Source organism: Exophiala oligosperma, assembly GCF_000835515.1.
Source record: "Exophiala oligosperma strain CBS 72588 unplaced genomic scaffold supercont1.14, whole genome shotgun sequence".
In the NCBI taxonomy this organism is placed as follows: Eukaryota; Fungi; Ascomycota; class Eurotiomycetes; order Chaetothyriales; family Herpotrichiellaceae; genus Exophiala; species Exophiala oligosperma.
In genome coordinates, this window is record NW_015622831.1 from 239989 (window position 1) to 261730 (window position 21742).

A 21742-nucleotide genomic window follows, 5' to 3' on the forward strand; every position below is an offset into this window, starting at 1 on the left:
TGCCCCCGCAACGGTACGTCCGCCGATCAGGGCACCAGAGTTGGGAGCGGCGCCGCATATGGCGGACCCGATCTCGAAGACGGTGATGAAGCCGAGGAAGACCCATTTCGTCGGGTAGAGCTGGTATATGCGACCAGAGAGGGGACTGAAGATGGCGCACGTCATCATGTAGGAACTGCCGTACCATCCGATGTCATTGACGGAATGAAACTCATTGGTGATGCTGGGGATGGCGGTGGCGATGATGAGTCGGTCGAGGGCGACCAGAAAGATGGCGAGGTACACGCTCAAGATGATGGCCCAGAACCTGAAGGTCTTGGGCTTGAAGTTTTCTTCTGCATCGGCGTATTCGTTGTCGTCATTGTCGTCACCAGGAGACTGTCGTGTCGTCTGGTCTTGTTCCTCCGACGGTGGTGGATGTGTGTTCGACATTGTAAAGAAATGATGGAGGAAAGTGATGGGTAGTGGTTTTTTTGTTTTGGATGTTTTTTTTACTAGAGAAAGGTCTGTCTGGCAGGACGTATATCTATACTTATTATATTCATCATTTTCTTTCATCTCCAATCTCCCATGAACCATGAGATCTCGTATGGAGTGACTTACTATACTACTGGCCACCCCCTAAAGACTCTTCCCCCGGGAAATAGAAAAGTCCGGTGATGCCCGGTTATTCCCCATTTTGGCCCCTGGTCATTTCTTGCCTCGGACATTTCAAGAGTCCGAAATACTCCATTCTTCTACTCTGTATCGTGTCCGTCCTTCCATCCCCTCCCCGACTCTCTTTTCACACTCTCTCGCTCGAGACAGTTTTGATTTCCATGTCCTCCCCTTGATTTATAATGTCCTCCACTGATCAACCATCTCCAATGAACTCGACAAAGTCGCGTCGTGTCCTGGCGTGCGTATTATGTCAGCAGAGGAAAGTCAAATGCGACCGACAATTTCCCTGCAACAATTGCAGAAGAACCGGCAGTCAATGTGTCCCGGCTGGTCAGAATCCGCGTGAGAGGCGTCGAAGGTTTGCAGAAAGAGATCTTCTGAACCGTCTACGGAATTATGAGGATCTCCTACGTCAAAACAATGTCGAATTCGACCCACTACATCCGTCCTCGACAGATACCAACAACGACGACGCCTCTCATGCTAGAAATGACAGGGATCATGGTGGCGATGCTAGTGACGTGCGACCGAGGTCAGGAACAGCAGTAGTACCTCGATCTTTTTCAACTATCAAAGCCGGCACGGATTATGAACCCAGGTGAGGCGTTACCTTCCTCCATATATGTCAGAATGCAAATTAACTTCGACAAGGGATTTCTGGCAGGCAATGCGTCAAAATGTAAGTACACGATACATAATCACCTCTCCTGTCAAATATCACGGGACTGATCGTCAACCTTGTAGGTTGGAAATGCCGATACCGACGAGGACAGTGATCATGACGACCACACCAACGACGACGATGATAACGACAGGGACAACCTTTATCCACACGAAATTGTCCGCAAAGCCGTGGTCAGAGGGGCATGGGCTCAAATGTCTCAAGGTATCAATCGCTCTCTATTTGGCTTCGGCTCCTCCAACGTCGACCTGGCGCCTTTTCATCCACAACAAGTCCAAATCTTTCGACTCTGGCAAATCTACCTGGAGAACGTCAATCCGTTGTTGGCCGTGACGCACACGCCCACGTTGCAACCCCGAATGATCGACGCGGCCGGTAACTTGTCCAACATCCCACCTCCCCTCGAGGCGCTCATGTTCGGTATCTATTGCGTTTCGGTCCTCAGTCTCGGCAAAGAAGATTGTCAATCATTATTCGGCATCTCACGGGATGAATTACTGAAAAATTACCAATTCGGATGTGAACAAGCTCTCTTGAAATGTGACGTTTTACGGACCGAAGATCTCGATTGTCTCGTGGCATTGTACCTTTACTTGGTACGTCAACAGATCTCCCACCGAGGTTGTCACTATCCAATGCTAATCAGAATATCCAGGTATCATTCCGACCAGGGACGGACCCTCGGTCTGTTTCGTCCATGTTGGGGATAGCCATGCGTATAGCTCAAAGATTGGGTATACACTACGAGTCCATCAACACCAAGTGTGGTGGTTTGTTGGAAGCCGAAATGCGCCGACGACTGTGGTGGTCACTGGTCATTTTCGATCACCGAATCTGTGAACTTTCAGACTACAAGACGACAATGCTGTCTCCCACCTGGGACTGCAAGACACCTCTCAACATCAACGATTCCGACATCCGGGCCGAAATGACAACCACCCCGATCCCTCACGACCGACCATCGGAAACTTTGTTCGCCGTCGCCAGGAGTGAAATGAGTGACTTTGTACGTCACACTTCATTTCATCTGGACTTTACAAATCCGGCTCTGAAAGGTCTTGCCACTACCAACCACAACCACATCAATCACAATGTCGATTCTTCCGGTCATGGCGATGAGTTGTCGACTCTCGAAAACTTGATGGAATCAAAACATCTTCGGTTTTGCAACCCAGAAAATCCATTACATTTCATGACCGTTTGGGTTACGAGGGGTCATTTGGCTAGGAACAGGTTATTGGATCATCATTCAAGACATTCATCATTGATGTCATCAAACACAACAACAACAACAACGTCAACCAACCATTCGAATTCCAACACCAATCCGAGCCCCAATTCTCATTCGAATCCAAACACGCCACACTCGTCACACCACCTCGAGTCTTCGGCTCAACAACACGACTCTGCCATGACTTACGCCATGAGAATGTTGGAATGTGACACTCGACTGATGACGTCCCCACTGACAAAAGGTTACGCGTGGTACATGCACAATTACTTCCCCTTTCCGGCTTACATCCACATCGTCCGTAGTCTGGAAAAAAGACCGACACAGAAGCACGCCGACCAAGCATGGTCGGTGATGAGTGACAATTACGACGCCAGGTTTTCCGAAGTGGCCGACGACGATAACCCACTCTTCAAAGTCTTTTCGGGGGCCATCCTACAAGCTTGGGATGCGAGGGTTGCAGCTACCAGTAATTCCGACACGGGAGAAAAGCAGGGGGGAGAAGAAAGTCAAGCACCTAGGATCATTGTCAAGATCAAACTCAAACTGTCAGAAATTCATACTTCAACTGCCACAACAACAACAAACACACAACCCGGTGTCACGTCAGCTCAAGACACCACCACTACTGCCGCGCCGGGAACTATACTTCCTACCATGTCAATGGATAATAATAATATTGGTGGTACCACCACATTTGGGTATGGTGGTAACAATGCCATGACGGGACCGGAATTTCCAGATAGTTGGGACGTATCATCTTCATCACCAAACACCAACAGTACCTACAATCCCACGACCATGCCCGGCAGGGGAATGGGGTGGTTCGATTACGGACCGTTGGATTGGAGTTCGATGGGTTGGAACCCCATGTTCTCGAGAGGTTGGTGAAGGAGGTAGAGGAAAATTGATTCATGATCATGGTCATCATGGTCATCATTGTTATATACCCAACCTTTTACACTACGGAGAAATACCTTGGTCTTTTGTGCTCTGTACCTTTTAGTCAATGTCTATCCAATTCCAGCAAAATTACCTACCTAGGTAGTTGTATACCTTGGGCTCTTCAACGTCTTCGCTTTTCCCTCCTTACCACTCAACAGCTTTTGCTCATTTTCAGTTTACTCAGTGAGCGACCAACATCCCAACTCCAACCAGGCCCAACCCGGATATCAGTGTCAAGCTCAAGACAATCTCCCAGTGACAGCCATGACCTTTTATTCATCATCCTCATCCCAGATGAAATTCATCTCCAAACCAGTCACATGCAAAGGACTTTCGTCGTTAGAGTCCGACTCAGAAGCATCCTTTTCCTTGTCACCAGACAATCCAAGTTCCCGCATCTTGTTTGTAGCCGACTCGATCATCGCATCATCTCCACTCGCCGCATTCTTAGTCTCCTCGACGGGACCGACGATGGCCACCTGCTTCATGTCGCGAAAATAAGGCGATGACACTTCCTCTCCGTCAATATCTCCAAATCCCAGACCCATGAATTTCTCCCTCACCACCATTCCCCTCTGGCAGGGCTGCATAATCCAAACGCGGTCGACGAAACTGTATCTAGTGTCGGCGAGTGCTACAGGAATTCCTATCTTCATATCCCCCTGGAACTGTTGTGGGCCATCGCTACCGCATATAGCTTGATACTCGCCGTCCTTGCTTGAGAGACGCCACATGAGTGGCTCACTGTTCCCACAGAGGAAATCCATCAACCACAAAAGTGGTAAGTGGAGATCTCGATGTCGACTTTGAGATTCGGTGGGATAGAGGATTGAAGCTGCTCGCAAGAGGAAGTCGTTCTGTGCATCGACTTCGGCTAAAACTTTCCACACTTCCTGGAGGGACAAATCACAAAAAGAGCAGTTGAGCACTACCTGATGGTATAGATTGTAAAGCCAATCGAGTCCACAATCCAAGACAACAGGTAGCACTTGCTCTAGTTGGTGGGAAATTAAATGCTGGGCGTTTGATATGCCAATCAGTTGCAAGATAGATTGGCACAGCTCCGATCGCGCGAATGTCTCAGCGACCTTTACTGATGCGGGTTTTGCTCGGTCCATTGACCAGCAAGCATCCTCATATCCAATTCAAGTTTGTCAAAGGACACCTGTATTTTGTGCTTGTCACTGACCGCTGGAAAAGAAAACTCTGAGAGACTGAGGCGACTAGCAGAATTTGGTCGCCGCAGCCAACCGGCCTGTAAGCTTCCTGTGTCGCTATCGAAAGGCGAACGCAGATTGAATCGAGTGAGCAACAACTCTCCTCTGTTACACAAAGGACTCCAATCACCTGCCGCGAGCGCCACTAAGCAATATGCATAGCAACAAGCGTCCGCAGATAAACCTGACGTGTCCAAGGATAGATCAAGTCCGCTGAGGTTCAGAGCAATTGCCACCTTGTCAGGCTCTATGCTCGCATTCATGGCCAACCAGTAAGCAAGCAAGTACGAATAATTTAAAGGATAGCTGGTCCCGAGCGTCGGCCAAGAAGGGGCTTTAATGTCAGATGCTGGTGGCCATGCGTCGGTAGTTGTGTTCTGGATGCTATCATCAATGCTATCACCAGTCCCAACATGCTCCGTAGAATGACACATGGGTTTTCCAAGAGCGACCAAAAATAACAAACCTGGTATTGCTACAATACGTAGAGACTCGGTGACCCTGACTAGCAAAAAAGCATCATCAGACTTCAGGTATTCCTGCATACACCATGCTCGCGAAAAAAGCCGTGCCTTTATGATCCTTTGAAAGATTTCCCTGAGCCTGTAATAATCTGCCATAGTCATCGAATGGTTGTCCTTGTCCTTGTCCAGGGAAAAGCCACTGGCACATTTTTGGCAAAGTTCCACATCTGCAATGCTAAGAGAGATATCTTCAAGAACAATGACGACAATCCTGGCGCTCTGATAGAGGATATCCATGGCAATGATGGCGTCCTGCTTTTCGCGTTCATCTTTCTGGTTGACACACAATTGGTCCAGCCATATACCCTCGTCGTCTGAACTGCGGAGTTCCGAGATCGCCCTCCACATCTCCAGGGTCAATGGGCTACCTGTATCTGTTAACGAGTTAATGGGTGGCCAGGAGCCATCACGCCAGCAGTAGCTGACTGCGATAAAACTGGTCGAATCGGGATCCTGTGGGCCAGAATGAAGCTTTCGAGCAAGGGACCAGTCCCGAAGTACAGCCAGAGGGAGATCATATGTCTGTAAGAGGTTGTGCTGATCTTTTTTCATCCCCCACGAGACAGATGTGACATCAGCAAGACGTAGGATAAATTTTGATACTGCTGTCGATTTCGACTGAAACCTCTTGGCCACAAGAGGGTTCAACTGGTTGAGCTTTTCAAGCACGGTGTTCTCGTCTTGTTGATTTTGTCTCATTTTGCGCAGTCCAAAGTCGAGTGCTTTTATCTTTGTGGGCTCGGAAAGCTGCTTTACATGTACCATCAACACTTGTACACGTTCCTGTGAAGTGTGTGCTTGGGCTTTAGGTCCAGTCAGCCAAGTCCAGATGCTCTGATTGCATGTAGTGCAAGAGGCTTGAGCAGTGTGTATATTCTCGAGTGATGCATTGATCTTGATAGCCAAACCATCGTGAAGGTCAACTGGCTTCGCATAAAGGATCGACCGTGACAATTCAACCAGGTGATGACGGCAACAAGCTCTTATGTGTTCTGTAAGGTCCAATCTAAAGCATTCGAGGCTGCACCATATCCAGCTGTAGCAACTGAAACATCGGACCCATCTCTTCATTATGTCACTGCTACCACAAGGACAGGTGAGCACTGCCTCCCCTGCAGGAAACTGCGGCACGAAATTTAAATACCCACAACGCGTCTGTCGTGTCCTGATACAGTCTCCAAAATGTTCCCTGGCACAAGCACGGGAGCACCAAATTGCAGGAGCCCGACAGATGGTGCATCGAACTTGACGCACCAGAGGCGAGCCAGGACATTTGCAGATGAGTTTTCGGTCAGATGCGAACTCACTCTGCTCCTTCGAGGCTTCTTCTTCCATGATTTATACAATTTGAGACTGGATATGTGGTTTTTTGAAATGGAAGGTGTGTCTTTCGTATGCGCTCTGATGGATGAATGAGAATACTGAAAATGAATGAATGACGGATTGAAAAGAAAAGAGGTACCACGTTGGTTCCCGTCGAGAAGGGTATCTAGGTGGGAATGAACCAAAGTGACATGAGGGACTTTGGTATGGTACATTTTGTCTGCTTGACTGTCCCCTAGAAAGACACCGAACCGAGTAAAGATCGAGGTTAAGCCATCACCTTAGCCGCATAGGTTTGTGGCTATGTGCAGACATGATGCGCGTCTAGCTGGCCATACAGGTCGTGACAAGTAATCGGAGGTAAGGTACTTTGGTGACATGGGTTTGTTTCGGCGCGTACAGAAACCAAAACGTCGTCCATGTCCCATCATTGTGTCATTAGCTTCCTGCATTGTTTTTTGCGTCACTAGTTTCGTTTGAGACCGCAGGAAGGTCGGATAGGGATCCGAATGTTCAAGGAAGCCTTTGGAAAGTGGCCAGATTCAACCATGGCTCATCGTTTTCTGTACTTCCGTAGCAAGAGTCCAGAGTGGTAGCCAGGGAAAACCTTGGGAAAGTACTTTGCTGTCGGTCAGGCTGAGCCGAAGGTTAGCCTACCTGACTAGTTTGCATGATTAGCGTTTCAGGTTCAGTAGATTCTTACCAGTATACATTATGACTGTGATGCACAGCTCTGAAAAGAAAATGGTATGGCAGGGAAATGAGGTCTCTGATGTGTTTGTATCATTGTTTAGGGAGAAAGGATCAGACGAAGGAGGTTTATGGTAGGTACCTATCTGTGTACAGAGTATATCTAGGAAAGAGCACCGAGGGCATTGCAGGCAAGTGCGCCGATGGGCTAAATAAACGAGGCTGAAAATATCCCTACATACAGTACCAGCCTTGTGACACCCAGGAAACTCCAGGAAAACATCAAGTATTGCATTGTATCCTTTCCAGAGTAAGATTATATTCTTATATATTATCACAAGAACTTTACTCATACCGAGAGTATTGAGAGTTGAGATCCTCAAGTGGCAACTCCTTAAATGCCAATTCCATACCCCCCCCCCCCCCAATTCCCAATATATTCCATCCTTCTATTAATGCATTATGCTCCCATATGTACACATAGCAATCACCAATCCAGTCCAATGCTATAACTCTACTGGTACTTTGGGGATTTCGCCGATGTCTTAGGCTGACTGTGTGATGAGCAAACAACAAGATAAACGCGGATCAAACGTCGAAAGCCCGCTTCGAATACAGTTTTGGATTCTTGCTCCCTCATCTGAATCGTCTTCGGTTGTTGTTCGGAATTGCTCTTCATGTCCTGAGTCTCATGCAGTTTATGTTCCTGGACGACTTGGAAGATGAATGGCCCGACTCCCAACCATCGCTCATCACTGGATGCAGGGCGAGCTCGACCATGTCGTATCATTATGACAACGAAACTCATCGCCGATCGCGGGGGTATCAAAATCCATGTGCTCTGCAGACTCAGACAATGTCCATAGTATCCATCTTCCAAATCTCCACTTGGGCAACGTCTCGTTCGTAAATCCTCGTCAATTTCCGGCGATATATCGTCTCTTCGTAGGGTGATGAGTCACTACTCTCCGCCGGCGTGTTCATGTGCACCGGACTCTTCAACTTCACCTTCTCCTCGTACACAGACCCAATTTCCCAGACTTTGTGTCCTATACCAATATACCGCAGAACTGGAAAATCAGGGACAGACCCAGCCGGACCTCGTTGCGTCAAACTCCTGCTGATGCTCTCCTCCAGCATGGAATCCGGTTGGTCGACAAAAGAATGGAACACTGCGAGTGCCTTGTCGCCTTCCTCGCCGTACGTCCTCGGCGCCACAACCCTAATCGCCCACAGCTTCGTCAAGAACGGGATGACCATACGGAGGATTTCCATATCGGAGCACGGGATGGCGGCACTGAACTGCGTCAAGTTCGGACACGACCGAATCAACTTCGCGGTCAATGTACTATGCAATGGCCAACGCGAGGGAAAGATGAGATGCTTCAACTTCGGTCCACAGCCATTGCAGATGTTGTCCAGGTAAAGGTCACGGAGACTCATCATGGGGGCTGTCGTGTGCGTTGGTGTATTCCGGGAAGATCTGTTCTCTCCATTGACGGTACGGGGCGACGCATCCAAGGAGCTGGGAGACGGTTCACCATTGACGCCATCACGCCTATGGCGGGCATTGATCAGATACAGCCGCTCCAGATCCGGCGATGCGGCAATTTCCTGCGCGTGCATTTTATGTAGCTGATCTATCCGCAAGGATTTGGCATTGTGGGTCTCTTTCGGGTTAGGGACAAACCAGGTCCGATCGATAAACAGTGTGTTACTTCGATGCAGTTCGTCCTCGTCCATGCCAAACGTATTCAGCGCCGTAACCTCCTCGATCCTCACGGGATCCATAACTGCCATACACTCAGCAGACTCGGAGTTCGCCAGTAAATTATAGAGTCCAATACGTTTCAATCGGAGCTTCTTGTTGGCATTCATGTTCTTGCGGAAGAATCGAGTCAACACCACCGATGCTTCGCCTTGTTCCCTCATCCGTGGCGAAAAGTGCATATTGAGGTCTTCGAGCTTCTCCGAGTTGAGAAACAACGTCGAGACATCGTCCGGATAACACATCGGATCGTAGTGGGTGAAAGTGAACGATCTCAGGTTTGGGAGAGCTGGGATCTCGGTATGAGGTTGTGGTAACCTATTGGTCTGGAAACGTATCCATAATGACTCCAGTCTTGAAAGCTTTCCGAGTCCGGCATACACGTTGGCCTGGATGCGCACGTTCAGATCCCACCTACGGTCTAGTGTCAGTGGGAGGGATACCAACAATGTTCATGTACAGGGGCTGGAGGCGGACCTAAACTTCTCGAGTTGGACACACTGGCTTATGGCTGCGCGAATCGCTATGTTGAGTATCATTGTGCTCTCGGAGACCCGGCCAGCCCTCGAGTATTCTTCCAGATCCAAGCTCTTGTAGTCGCCTTCAAGCACCAACGAGTAGACCAAGGCCGCGACATTCCGGGTGACGAGGGCGTTGAGGCCCATGGAGAAAGGGCTCGCACTTCCGAGACCCTCTGGGACATCATCTCGATAGTGTACGGTACTGTGTGACTTCAGCACCACGCGTTTCCACAACTGCGGGAGGGTCATGTAATAGAGCACGCGCGACGTGCGGCACAGGCGGGCCAGCGAGGGCGCATCGTCGTCGAGGTAGGATATGATATGGGCGACTGTGGTGAGAGGGAGGCTGTCTACGCCAAATGCGCCTTGAACTTCAGGTCCATTGGTGTAGAGGTGATTTCCGCGAAGGCTCATTCTGCGGCGGCATGGGTAGACGACGACGGTGTGATGTCATTGAGCAAAGCGCTGAGGATGGATATATTGTCATCGACTACGGAGTAAAAGATAACACGAACAGCAAAGACGTCCTGTAGTTGCTCGTATAAAACACTTTGGTCAATACGAAGTACGAGTACCGAATCCCACGCATAATTGACCAAAATATGCTAAAGATTATTTTGTGCAGGCAGAAGCTGCAGAAAAAGGGATGACGTAATCTGGTGTCAAAAAGAGGTGTAGTACTTTGCCGTACAAGCACAGCAGATCATATATATCGACGACGCTTTGCTCACGACTGATGCTTGCAGTTCAAGTTCATTTGAACAGCGCATACCTCAATGAAGGGGCTCAGCCTATCGCCATCCTCACACTCTCGATAGCTTGAACCCTCCCGGTACACGCTTCTGCCAGAACCCCTCAGGATCATATTTAGCCGCCATCTCTTTCATGAAAGCCACATTCTCCGGTCCATAGCTGGTGAGAGGATCTTGACTCATATCCGCGTAGTTCGAGTACACCCATTCCGCAGTCGAGGGTTTACCGTCCGGACTTGTGAACTTCTCCAGTTGGGTCAACAACGCACTCAGTTCTGTACCCGCCACTGCCAGTGCTCCATCGTCGCCGTTCGTAATAGCCACTGCTGCGGTCCACAGAATAGCGTTTGACCCGATGCGTTCCAAACCCAGCACATTGCTCATGGTACCATTGCGGAGACCGAGAGTACTGAGATATGCTGGAAGCGGTTGAAAAACAACTTGGGTCGAGTAGTTCTCTGACCCAACCTTCTCGTCAAGCGTGGCCACCAGCTGGGTATGAAGTCTCGTGGCCTCGCGAAGAATCGCGGCATCGTTGTAGAGTGTGAGTGTTCTCTGGACATTTCTAATCCAAACGTTAGCCTTTTGTACCATCACGATCGTCCTGTCTTGTCATCGACAAATCGACATACTTTGTTCCACCCGCTACCTGTGAAGCATTCGCCGCCGCTGCAAGTGACATCCTTTCCCATGAGCTCACCACCGACGGGATCTTGGTAATCTCATCAAAGCTCGTGGTATTGAGGTCGCCTTTGGTGTTGACATAAATAGGTAAAATCATCATACTTCCATCGCCGCTGGACGTTTCGTCGGTGTACAGTATAAACATATGGTCATCCGGGCGTTGCTCCATGTTATTGGTGAAATCAACCAGAGCATCCGACACCTGGGACGAATAGTTGTACGTCAACACGTTGAGACCGTATGCCAGGTCGACTGCAGGCATAGTCTGGAGATCGAATCGTGTGACGATGCCATAGTTGAGGAGTCCTCCCTTCAAAGACTTCCACAGATCAGGGTACTGGTCGACGGTGGCCTCGACTATGGTGCCGTTCGCAAGCACAACCTCGTACCCGACAACTGCATTGCTGCCGAACCCATTACGCCCACTGTAGTATGAGTTTCCACCACCGAGGAGAAATCCACCCACACCCACATCGCCGTCTCGACCACCAGTCACCGTGACATTTCCATTCTTGAGAAGGTTGGCATAGACATTTTTCCATTTTGCACCAGGGCCGACTTGTGCAATGCCCTTGTCTGCGATGTACCGTGAACTATTCATCATACCCAGGTCGATAGTTACACCGTCTACGATGTTATTCGTGGCCGGGAGATGGTGTCCACCCGACCTGACAGCGATGTGCCAGTCACCTGCACCTTGGCCAGCACTTGCCAAAGCTTTGACCGCAGTAGAGACTTCCTCGGCAGAATATGGCTCGACGAAACAATAGGGATGGATACGACCGTTTGCGTGCCAGTAGCTCTGCACTCTCGTCTCATAGGCATCTGAGGTCGCAAGTAGGACCCGATCGCCGAGGCCGGCTGATATTAGAGCATCACACTGGGAAACTATCAGATCCAAGAGGATTGGTTCGAGGAAAAGCGTGACTTACAGGAGGATACCCAGTGGTGCCCATCACTCCGACACTGGCATTTGACGCCGCAACCGCTAGCGATGGCAGCAACAGTGAAATAGAAACTGCTCTCATTTTCTCAACGGCGTCCGACTTATCTTTCTGTAACAAGGTATCTTTCACCTCTATCGATGCTTGGACGAGGATGTGCTGATGTTGTACAAATCAGAAGCAAAAGTCGATGACGAGGGAACAATACTTGTGCCACCGCTCGGCGATGCCTTGAAAATGGAGATGAGACATTTCCATAATCCAGGTTAGGCAGCATTTATATGCAGAACTCACTCATCTTGTAGCTGATCTCGCTCTGAGGTCGTCGTCATAATGGATGCTCGATCCCGACGAGAGACGAGGCTCAGATGTGGTTCGAGGTGGGAACGACCTGCCCTTCCGCCGTAGCTTGAGCAGGCAGAAATTAAAAGAGATGAAGCTGTTCCATGGATGAGAAAGCCCACAATATGTGGTGATCGGCGCTGGAACATTGTCAAGTACTGTATGATCAAAGGGGAGGGTGGTCGAAGTCGAGGCTGAGTGGTCGGAATGAATAGCGATTGGTCCTCGCGTTCGTCGCGATGAAAGTGTCCAGGCTAAGACCAACTAAGTATCAATAAACAAGTCTCTACTCGGTCCTGAGAATCACCGTCGAGGGACGATGGCGGACTATTATACTCATGGAGTACATATATCTTGACCAAGCCGAGCCCTTCATTTCTCTGCTGTCTCCTCCGTACAAATACAACAGTAGTACTCGGTATTGTAGAGAGAAGTTGCAAGAATGATTCGGAGGGTGGGGTCGCCCGTTTTGTACCGATTGATCGTTACTCTGGGTATGATTGACTTCTCATTTACATTGGCTGTTTCTCCCTCTCGTAGAGCTTTATGACGGCGTAGTTGATGAGGACATGGTTGACGAGGACATCAAAGCAAACCCAGCGTCGATCTCAAGTTCCAGATGCGGCTGAACCATATAAGGCGTCCATTCCTCGCCAACCAACGCCGCCACGGCCGCGACAATCTTGACCCCGGTGCCGTGCACGAAACACATTCTTCTGACCTGATGCAACAAGATGCCGTAGTAAGCCAGGACCACCAAGGCCGCCTCGTCCCTCATCCTTAGCAACCTGAGATACCTCGGGTCGAAGAACACCGGTATACCCGAGATCCTGTTGAATGTCATGCGACTATTCTGGGTGCCTTCCAGGAACCCCGAGTGTATCAAGCGGATGGTGGACAGCAGGGTCGCAGTCCGAGTAGCGGTCCACTCCGAATTACTACTACCACTACCATCCGCAGCATCAGCAGGCGGCTGACTTGTGGCAACGTACTCTGAGAGCGACTCCAGAGCCTTCATCGACGCCGACCCGGTATGAGAAGGAGGGAGTGGTGTCGACGGCGGCGTATCTGGCTTGGGGCCCAGCATCGGCTCCAGGTCCCCGGCACGCAACCAGTCGATGGCCTCGATGGCGATGATGAGCGCGCCCTTGAGCAACTCAAAAATCTCAACCATGCAAGTAATGATGCCGTCAGGGTGCCTCGTGTCCGGATAAGTGTCCAGACTCAAACGGGACAGTTGGATGGCGACGATGATCTGGGAAAACGCAAACAAGGCGTGACAATTGGCTTCCGTGATGTTGTTCAGTAGGCCAATGTAGGTCGTGAGTGCCTCCTGCTGGTACCTTTCCGCCGTCTGCACGAGATCCGCCGATTTCATGGCATCCTTGTCGTAGTGAAGTCTGTGTTGTGCCGCAATGGCCAGCAAGCCATGTAGGAGGAAAGGATGCCGGAACGCGTGCTTCGGCACCACGTCTTTCCACAGCTGGGTACGCACAGGGTCGTGGCTCATGACGGAGTATGTATGGGCCGCGTAAAAGTACATGAGTTCGAGTTCGCGCATCCGTTCAATATTAGCCTCGGCCGCCGTCTGAGTCGTGGGTGGCGTACTCGTAGAGGAGGGCGACGGTTGGGCATAGTTGCACGCTTTCGCTAGTCGACTGCAATTGTGGCACACCGGACGCTCCAAACCACAACGCACTTTTCGTTCTTTGCACGTTATGCAGCCTCCTCGGGTTTTGTGGTAGCTTTTCTTCTTTTGCATGAGAGTCTGGAGGTTGCGTAAAAATATTGAGAGAGGGCCGGTCGCTGTTGATTTGATGGCTTTTTCCGCTCTCCGCGGCACCAAAACTCGAGAAAATCAATATAAAGCCGATGTCCTTCTGAATGGTCGAGGTAATATGGATGATTGTATATCTCTCTTGTATATGTTCGGTGGAAGTGTTCACGAACAAGCATCTGGTAGTGAATGTTCGATTCTTCTACATGACACAGCAAGTAGAAATCTAAGCCCCAGGCAACAATATTCTTTTCCAGCGACCCTCAAACAGTACAAACTACTCGATCTTGGCCGTTACAGCCACACTTTCGTTCAATCCATGATGGCCATAGCGTCTGGGCCGATCAAATCTACACAACGAGACCGTGTATCGAGATACGAGTACGAGTGAAAAGTAGGAATATTATTCTTGCATAAATCGTCTATTTTTGTTCGTAAAATTTCGCTATATTTAAGCCGTAACAGATACACATCATTTGAGCTAGCTTGCTTTCATCCTGACCGGTCTTCAGTTCCCCCAGTATTCCTTCCATCTTCCGCAGGAGCTTCACCGTCGTGTTGCGGCGGAGAGACATCATTTCGCGAAATCGGCTCGAAGCCCTCCGAGTCCTGGAAGCCTCGACCTTTAGTCGTAGTCTGCGCCTCAGCTGCGCCCGTGAGGTCTTCTTCGCCCTGGCGATCTTCGGTGAGTGGGCCCAACGAAGTCGCTACACCGGCTTCTCCTGCACCTGACCTGTTCTCTGCAGTAGGTCGAGTGGTAGCCGTTGTTGCGTGCAAATGGGACCGCGGGGAAACAGGCGGCGCCAACGGTTGAAGCCGGTTTGCACGCCTTTCAGATTCACTGATCATGAGTGAACCCCTTTGCGTCCGCACGACATTGCTGACAGGGCTGCTGCTCGGAGTGCCCGCGACGTCAGAGTCAGGGCGCCTGAAGCTGGAATCAGCGGGATGGCCTGGTGTTTCCTGCATATCGTCGGGAGACCACGTACGGCCCGGGGACGGGGCGGGAATGACAACCATATGCTGAAGATCTTGGTTCTGAGAAGACTGCTGGAATTGAGCATTCTGCAGCCCCGGGGTGCCCATATTAGCCGGAGGGATAGCACCATCGCCAGGTATATCGTCAGCTATGTCGTCAGGCGACCAAGTCCGGTCGTTATTCTTCGGTGCTGGAATGAGAGTCACGGGGAGAGGTACGACAGGAGCATTTCCTCGGTTGCCGAAACGATCCCTTTGAGCTGTTGCAAATGCCCCTAGTCGACTCCTTAAATTGATATGGCGATCTATCGGTGACCTGCGTAACCCGCTCGCGATTTGAGCGTCAGCAACCTCTGCGGGCGGTTCAGCTCTCCTTCGTTTGAAGGGGTTGGGCATTGCCTGCCAAATGTGTCGTCCCGTCGGCTCATCTTTGGAAACGGCCGACTCCAGGACGATCTCCTTGTCCGCCGAAGCAGGCCCAGAATCTGAATCTGATTGTCGGGTTTCGACTCTGGCCACCTCAGGCACAGCGACCGTCTGCGGGGGCTCTGACAGATTCTGGTGGTAGTTCGGCGAAGGGCTGGTCAAGTTGTGGTACCGAATTGCGTAGACCGTGCTGGCAGCACTTCCAGTATCGCTTCTGCTGGGAGGGGTGATTGCTTGTTCTGATTGTATCACTTGGCCGTTATTTGCCATCCGGTGGTTCGAGTCGAGCGCATCAGATCCTGTGGTGATACCATCTGGTGGTGCTGCCTTGCGCCTCTTTCGTAGCGGAAGACGGCTACGAATACGCCTGTATCGAGAGCCAAAAGTTTCCACCACACCTTTATGGAGACCTCCATCCGAGCCATCGTTACCGTCGCGACCTCGCCAGCTCGCATCTTCCGAAGGTGTCATGTTTAGCATTTCATCTCCGTCAAATATCTCTCGACCCAAAATTCCATCTTTTCTTTCATCGCGCTCCAGAGACTCGATCCGTTCCACCCACTCCCAAACGACAACACTTGCCGCGGCGGCACCCACCCAGCGGATATACTCACCCCAACCAGCCAAGTTAGGCTGGGAAATGTCCAACACGAAGAAGACCACAGGAATCACCACAGACACAAGTGATATCACAGCCACCAGACAGATGTTCTTCATTTTCGGATGCCAGAAGGCGAAGCGGCGTTTCGATAAACAATAGTAGATGACGCACGAGGCGTAAATGAGAGAGATTGCTAATTCGAACAGGTAATTGAGGGCTGGGATGGCGTCCTGGAATTTGCGAGGCCTAGTCCGTGGATTTCCACTTCCACTGACGAAAGAGTCGAGAATACTGAAAATGGTGTCTAGAGATACCATCACAAATCCAAGCCATTTGATGGCCACTTTCTCCTTGTGTCGGGGAAATAACCGAATAAGTGTCTGTACCTGTGCTAGCCACAAAAAGGTGTCCGATACGATGCGAACGATGCGAATTTCGAGACTGTCTACAACATCGTCGACCAATTGCGATGAATCCATGTAGCCCTTGTTGTACTGATCTTCGGCAACTCGAAAGGTATCGGCGGTCGCGATTGTCAAAGATATGGCCACCGTCACCGTGGCAATTTTTTGAAGAAGAGGCCTGCGCCCAACACCGACAATGGGCGACGAACCATATGATCCTCCAATGGCACCTCGCCGACCCAAAAATCCAGGCCCGCCACCAGGACCGCCGACGTAGAACGTCCTCGGGGTGATGAAGATGAGAATGACGAGAACATAGCTGATGACAGTGGCTGTAGCGAGGGCAAAGACTTGAGGAGAGATGGAGGCATAGAAAGGATTCTGAAAGCCGATGACAGAGGAGTTGCCGGTCGTATCCGGGCTGATGATCTGGTCAGGATTATTGCAAGGCTGCTTGTAGGTGACTTGGGCGCTCAAGGTAGTGGTTGAGTCGTTCCCGAACACGAGCACGCCTATAATGCGTCAGTAGTGTCCAATACCATAGACATCCGACAAACCAACCTCCACTGGGTAGAATCAGAGGCGTGCACCATGCCGAAGTGCCCGTAGGAGGCACAGAGCGGGTGCTGCTCAATTGGCCCCATAACTGGCGCGCGGTGATGTGAGCATCGTGGGACATTTGACTACCGATTCCAATATACCAGCTGCAATCTGTTGCTCGACATGGCTACTGCGCAGGGCAAGCGGGGAGGTCGACGGTGGGAGTCGACTAGGACACGCGGTGGCCGTTCATGGGGTGTAGGCGAGCGACAAGTAAGGAGACCGTCTGTAGCAAAGACTGTCACGTCGGTAGAGGTCAAGAACCGACGCAACGTCTATTGAAAGTAACTTTGACAAGGGTGCAGGGGATTTGCGACGGCGTGGGTGAGGATTCTGAGGCTGTCGAAGGAGGTGGCTAAAGAGTTCAAACATGGAAATGGCGCAGGCGACGCAATCGATTTCTTAGTCCATCATGCTCCATACAGAATCGGTAGTTCTAGGGACGAGGCACATTTTGCGGGGCTTCGAGACAGAACCGAAACCCGGACCAACAGGGATCTGTCACCTATTACTCTGTATGTCGACGAGATCCTCCGTGCGAGGACTGTACCACTCTAGACCTATAACACACTTCATCTCCCACACAACGGATCGAATTGCACCTACGCCCGACACCCGTAGCATTACAACACCTACAATCGATGAGAAGGAGAGGGTTGTTGAGTGGCGAAATTAACGTGGTAATCATAACTACTCGGCAGGACAGTCATCACATGAATTGTATAGAAACATTCCGTCTTGACTCTTACAATTTTTTTGGTTTCTTATTGTTCTATGTGCATAGTAAACGGCAATAATCTGCAGGCTGTCATGACCATCATCAATCGTTGGCCCAAGCATCAAAAGCATGTCCAGAAAACCCATATATACTCCTCGCTATGAAGTCAAAGTAAACCAAAGCGCAGAGAACAAGAATGGACATGCCAGGCTCGTGACCAAATACCTCATGGCTCAAAAGTAGAGAGGGTGGAAGAGACAAGTTGAATCCGCAGCAGCTTTGTCTCAAATGTTTCCGTATCCAAAGGTCTGATTGCCGTTCCATTGCATCTGGTTGTAATCACGATCTGTGATGACTTCGAGCATGTCTCGAGTCCCGACAGTCGGGCCAATACCACCAAAGCCTTGGTCCACAGTGGCTTCATCATTATGGAAGAGATTGTCGAGTGGCAAAGCAAACCAGTCCATGGACAAAGTCATAGATGGGTCCAGGTGAGAATCATCAGGCAAAGCCGAGTCCATGAGCTGGCCCTCGCCACCAAAGTTCGGAGGTGGCACGAACATTTGAGAGGTAAGTTCAGCCATGGGCCGTGCTTGGATCTCTGCCAGGGGGTCGTCCATGTAGAAGTCAGTATTCAAATGATTCAAGTTGATAGCTTGAGTCGATGCATGTTGCTGTTGTGCATCCGTGTTTCCTTCTTTGCCATGGGGCGACTGTGGACGAGATTGCTCGCGGCTTGGGCCAGCCGACCCTGTACCAGTTTGCTGGACGCGGATCAGGGTGTGTTTGACATTTCGAACAATATTCTGAACCAAACGTGACGTTGACGAAGCGAGATGCACGTCGTCAACGACCTCTTGAGACATGGCAACAGTGATCTTTTCGAGTCGTTGCAAGCATTTTCGTACCAATGCTTCGTGGGTACCCAGACTAAATCGCTGCAGAATCTGTTAGCCCTCTAATTCAGAAGATTTGACAGGGGACAACTTACCTTCAAAGTGAACATGATGCCAGAGAGGCTACGGAGAAAAGTCCTCACAGGCGCATCTCTGAGGAAGCCTTGACCTGCAATCCCATCGACTATCTCTCCAAGAATATTGAGAGCCGCATCGCTGACTGCGTCAATATAAAGCTTGTTATCCTCGGCAATCTTGAGAAGCGTGGCCTTGCGAATATTGGAACCTCCTTGAATCCAGGATTCCACCACGTTCTGAAATCCTAGTGAGTTGATATAGAGACGAGCATACTCATATTCAATAATGAGAATGCTTTGCATGACCGGGTGAATCTTGGCTTTGACGGACTCGAATCGAGCTTTCCAACCCTGTAACAGTGGTGCAAAGGTTGCAATGGAGTCCTTGTACTTGCCGCTCGAAATGAGCTCCCTTGTGAATTGGTGAGATGAAAAGATCGCGCGATTGGCCTGGTTCATGATTCTGGCTATATGGACCCAACATTCCTGCATGACATCGATCGGGTGCTTCTCCAAATACTTGGTGGTTTGATCCCAGGTTGAATCTCTTTCCCACTCCTCAACATTGAGCGAGCATTGAACCCCCATTCGGCCGCTGGTCTGAGCGACGTAGACAAGGATCAAGTTTCGAATTCGTCGTTTGCGAGCGCATTCAGAGTCTGGCCCGTGGTTGTGGTTACAGTTGAAGTGATTGGTATCGAAAACTCCGAGTTCAAATGCAAGACTCTGGGCGAGACCAAGAAGCATCCAGGACATTCTGTCCGCTCGCCAGGCGGGTTCCAGCCAGCTTGCGTAGGGGAGATTGTCGTAGTCTCGAGTTGCCATAGGTTCGCCGTTCTGGCCTGGCGGTTTGCCATCCATTTCAGAAGACATCACAACGCTTCTATCCAACAATCCCTCTTCGCCATCGCTCGGCGGAAAGTGTAAGGCACGTGGTTGCCAGTCAGTAAGTAGTAATAGGGCTTCGAGAGTGCCCAGGGTGCGGAGACTGCCTTTCCAGGTGATTTGTCCGGTCTCAAGCTCACGAATTTTAGTCGTAGTGCCGGCACCGCAGAAACCACCACCGAACTGTTCCTGTCCCCACAGCAGACGTTCCACCTGACGGCGAAGGTTGTTCCAAAGCTTGCCGTGAATCTGATAGGATCGAGATAGCGCTGCGTGTCCGGATAACCTCATATGACGGGAAGCAATGGCGAGAATGGCCAATGCCAGGATTGGTTCATCGATCAGTAGTGCTTGGTGTTTGAGGGGTGAGCGATATTCGTCAAAGACGATGGGTGTCATGGGAGCCAGGCGTGTGAAGAAATATTCGACGTATTGCATGGCCTCCCATGCCGTGAACCAGCCATTGCGCACAAAGCGCATCTCTGACCATGCTTTGAGACCTGCTTGCTGCTCCGCTTGCTCTTGAGGCGTGAATCCGGTATCAGTAGGAGCTGGAGGGCCGCCGTGATCGAGACTAGACAGAGTCCTCTTTCTTCCACCTCTCTCGGAATGAGGGCTGTCCTTGAGAGCGGGTGTTGCACCTTCGGAGGCGTAGGCCGCGTCGACCAGAAGCATAATGCTATCTTGAGTACTTGAGACCTGTCCGCCTAGGGTCGCAACAGCGACTTGGCTATGCAACTCGACATCGGAAGGCTTCTGTTGTGAAGATTGTTGAGGGATTACGGAGCCAGTCCGGCCTCGACCTGACAATTCTCGCGGTTGAGAAGTAAACGATCGTTTGGAGCTCTGTGGTGTCCATGATGGTGCAGTGAAGCCATTGCCAGCTGTTGAGGGCGATGCTGAGGACGGCGATTGTTGTATACCTTGTCCAAATCCAAGACCTGACATTCCACTACCTGCGACCGACGTATCATTTTGGTCCTCCGCTGGGTCCTTTGATGTATCTCTTGCAGTTCCATCTGATCGCTTTTGTTTCTTTCGTGTCGCCGCAAATTCGCAGGTGAGTCTTTCACGTAGGCATCTCTTGCATGGCGGCTGAGACGGCGCATCGACACCTAAGTAAAGGTCTGGTGAGTAGAGAGTTTAAACGGCGACCACATGTCACTTACTGCCCAGGTCACATTTCACTTTTCTTTCACGACATCGTTGACAGGCCTGGTAGCCCCGGCGATGCTGTGGTCGGTTGTCATTGCGTGATTGTGTCGCATTGTCGCTTCCAGGCTCTGGGGAATACGAATCCGCCTTGTACAGACCAGCATGCGCTAGATCGGGAGCTGGAACTTGGCCAGGATAGTTGTAGGCCATATTCTGCGCATATACCGGCTGGAGTTGATTGAAAATAACCGCAGTTTGAGGTTGAGCGACACCCGAGGCGCCGAGATAACCGTGCGGCGGAGGAGGATGTGGATGTGGATATGGATATGGATGGGGAGGGGGACGATGATAAAAGACGTGTGGAATGCCTGTGGTTGCAGGACTCGAGGCTGGAATTGGAGGGCCGGAATTGAGGCCGCCAGGGCGCAGAGGTCCTGGGGCATCCAGGGAGTCGAGTGCGCCTAGAAATGCCGATTGCAGAGGTGCTACCGAGCCCTGCGCTACCGGATTCCGGGGTCGTGCTGGAGGTGCAGATGTCACCGGCGCGAAGCTTTGCGGGGCGTCTGCAGGGTTGTTTGGTGGTGCCTAGAAAATGTGGTTGGTCCAGATCGACAGCGGGGTTTCATGCGCGACGACTATATAGGACTTACCATGTCTAGTAGTCGTAGCAAGTCGTCAAAGTTGTCGGGCTCTTGCTCCTGCGCTTCTTGGTTGACTTCGTCGGCCCAGACATAGCCATGGCCCTGGCTATCCATGGCGTCGGCTTCACCAGGTTATGGAAGGGAAAAGTATGTGAATTTTGAAAAACGACGTCATGCTTTGAAGGACTCATTGTTGGGATGCGATGGGCTATAGACCGGCTTTGGCCCTGTCTAGGCGCCCCAGCAACATGTGAAAGACGACAGGTATGCTGGATGTGAGGCAAATATGAATCGAGCATTA

At 50.7% G+C, this 21742-nt stretch overlaps 8 protein-coding genes across 8 annotated transcripts; 1 reads left to right on the top strand and 7 right to left on the bottom strand.

The window, feature by feature from the left end:
• The first annotated feature begins 776 nt into the window (after window positions 1-776).
• Window positions 777-3600, top strand: PV06_10606 (uncharacterized protein). The gene is made up of 4 exons (XM_016412172.1): window positions 777-1258; window positions 1312-1339; window positions 1405-1938; window positions 1998-3600. The coding sequence occupies exons 1-4, from the start codon at window positions 840-842 to the stop codon at window positions 3462-3464; spliced, it is 2448 nt and encodes an 815-aa protein (XP_016257480.1). The 5' UTR covers window positions 777-839; the 3' UTR covers window positions 3465-3600.
• A 190-nt stretch (window positions 3601-3790) lies between these two features.
• Window positions 3791-4505, bottom strand: PV06_10607 (uncharacterized protein; the record flags this gene model as incomplete). Its single annotated transcript, XM_016412173.1, has 1 exon — window positions 3791-4505. The coding sequence occupies exon 1, from the start codon at window positions 4283-4285 to the stop codon at window positions 3791-3793; it is 495 nt and encodes a 164-aa protein (XP_016257481.1). The 5' UTR covers window positions 4286-4505.
• Window positions 4506-4608: 103 nt separating this feature from the next.
• PV06_10608 (uncharacterized protein) lies at window positions 4609-6061 on the bottom strand (the record flags this gene model as incomplete). The annotated part of the gene is made up of 1 exon (XM_016412174.1): window positions 4609-6061. Exon 1 carries the CDS (start codon window positions 6022-6024, stop codon window positions 4609-4611), a length of 1416 nt encoding a protein of 471 aa, XP_016257482.1. The 5' UTR covers window positions 6025-6061.
• A 1634-nt stretch (window positions 6062-7695) lies between these two features.
• Window positions 7696-10141, bottom strand: PV06_10609 (uncharacterized protein). The gene is made up of 2 exons (XM_016412175.1): window positions 9518-10141; window positions 7696-9454 (listed from the first exon to the last, which is right to left on the bottom strand). Exons 1-2 carry the CDS (start codon window positions 9973-9975, stop codon window positions 8122-8124), a joined length of 1791 nt encoding a protein of 596 aa, XP_016257483.1. The 5' UTR covers window positions 9976-10141; the 3' UTR covers window positions 7696-8121.
• A 68-nt stretch (window positions 10142-10209) lies between these two features.
• On the bottom strand, window positions 10210-12266 carry PV06_10610 (uncharacterized protein). Its single transcript, XM_016412176.1, has 3 exons — window positions 11930-12266; window positions 10946-11877; window positions 10210-10878 (listed from the first exon to the last, which is right to left on the bottom strand). The coding sequence occupies exons 1-3, from the start codon at window positions 12023-12025 to the stop codon at window positions 10365-10367; spliced, it is 1542 nt and encodes a 513-aa protein (XP_016257484.1). The 5' UTR covers window positions 12026-12266; the 3' UTR covers window positions 10210-10364.
• A 44-nt stretch (window positions 12267-12310) lies between these two features.
• On the bottom strand, window positions 12311-14231 carry PV06_10611 (uncharacterized protein). The gene has a single exon (XM_016412177.1). It carries the CDS (start codon window positions 14043-14045, stop codon window positions 12828-12830), a length of 1218 nt encoding a protein of 405 aa, XP_016257485.1. The 5' UTR covers window positions 14046-14231; the 3' UTR covers window positions 12311-12827.
• Window positions 14232-14442: 211 nt separating this feature from the next.
• On the bottom strand, window positions 14443-17423 carry PV06_10612 (uncharacterized protein). The gene is made up of 2 exons (XM_016412178.1): window positions 17031-17423; window positions 14443-16981 (listed from the first exon to the last, which is right to left on the bottom strand). The coding sequence occupies exons 1-2, from the start codon at window positions 17146-17148 to the stop codon at window positions 14553-14555; spliced, it is 2547 nt and encodes an 848-aa protein (XP_016257486.1). The 5' UTR covers window positions 17149-17423; the 3' UTR covers window positions 14443-14552.
• A 389-nt stretch (window positions 17424-17812) lies between these two features.
• Window positions 17813-21555, bottom strand: PV06_10613 (uncharacterized protein; the record flags this gene model as incomplete). Its single annotated transcript, XM_016412179.1, has 4 exons — window positions 17813-18725; window positions 18779-20760; window positions 20815-21385; window positions 21451-21555. The coding sequence occupies 4 exons, from the start codon at window positions 21553-21555 to the stop codon at window positions 18072-18074; spliced, it is 3312 nt and encodes a 1103-aa protein (XP_016257487.1). The 3' UTR covers window positions 17813-18071.
• Window positions 21556-21742: the final 187 nt, after the last annotated feature.

Coding starts and splice junctions, on each gene's coding strand:
- PV06_10606 (XM_016412172.1), top strand. CDS start 840: ATGTCCTCCACTGATCAACCATCTCCAATGAACTCGACAAAGTCGCGT. Junction 1,340..1,404: donor GGCAGGCAATGCGTCAAAAT/GTAAGTACACGA, acceptor TCAACCTTGTAG/GTTGGAAATGCCGATACCGA. Junction 1,939..1,997: donor TGGCATTGTACCTTTACTTG/GTACGTCAACAG, acceptor CAGAATATCCAG/GTATCATTCCGACCAGGGAC.
- PV06_10609 (XM_016412175.1), bottom strand. CDS start 9,975: ATGAGCCTTCGCGGAAATCACCTCTACACCAATGGACCTGAAGTTCAA. Junction 9,455..9,517: donor GTCCAACTCGAGAAGTTTAG/GTCCGCCTCCAG, acceptor ACTAGACCGTAG/GTGGGATCTGAACGTGCGCA.
- PV06_10610 (XM_016412176.1), bottom strand. CDS start 12,025: ATGAGAGCAGTTTCTATTTCACTGTTGCTGCCATCGCTAGCGGTTGCG. Junction 11,878..11,929: donor GCACCACTGGGTATCCTCCT/GTAAGTCACGCT, acceptor ATAGTTTCCCAG/TGTGATGCTCTAATATCAGC. Junction 10,879..10,945: donor CAGGTAGCGGGTGGAACAAA/GTATGTCGATTT, acceptor CGTTTGGATTAG/AAATGTCCAGAGAACACTCA.
- PV06_10611 (XM_016412177.1), bottom strand. CDS start 14,045: ATGCAAAAGAAGAAAAGCTACCACAAAACCCGAGGAGGCTGCATAACG.
- PV06_10612 (XM_016412178.1), bottom strand. CDS start 17,148: ATGTCCCACGATGCTCACATCACCGCGCGCCAGTTATGGGGCCAATTG. Junction 16,982..17,030: donor TCTGATTCTACCCAGTGGAG/GTTGGTTTGTCG, acceptor GACGCATTATAG/GCGTGCTCGTGTTCGGGAAC.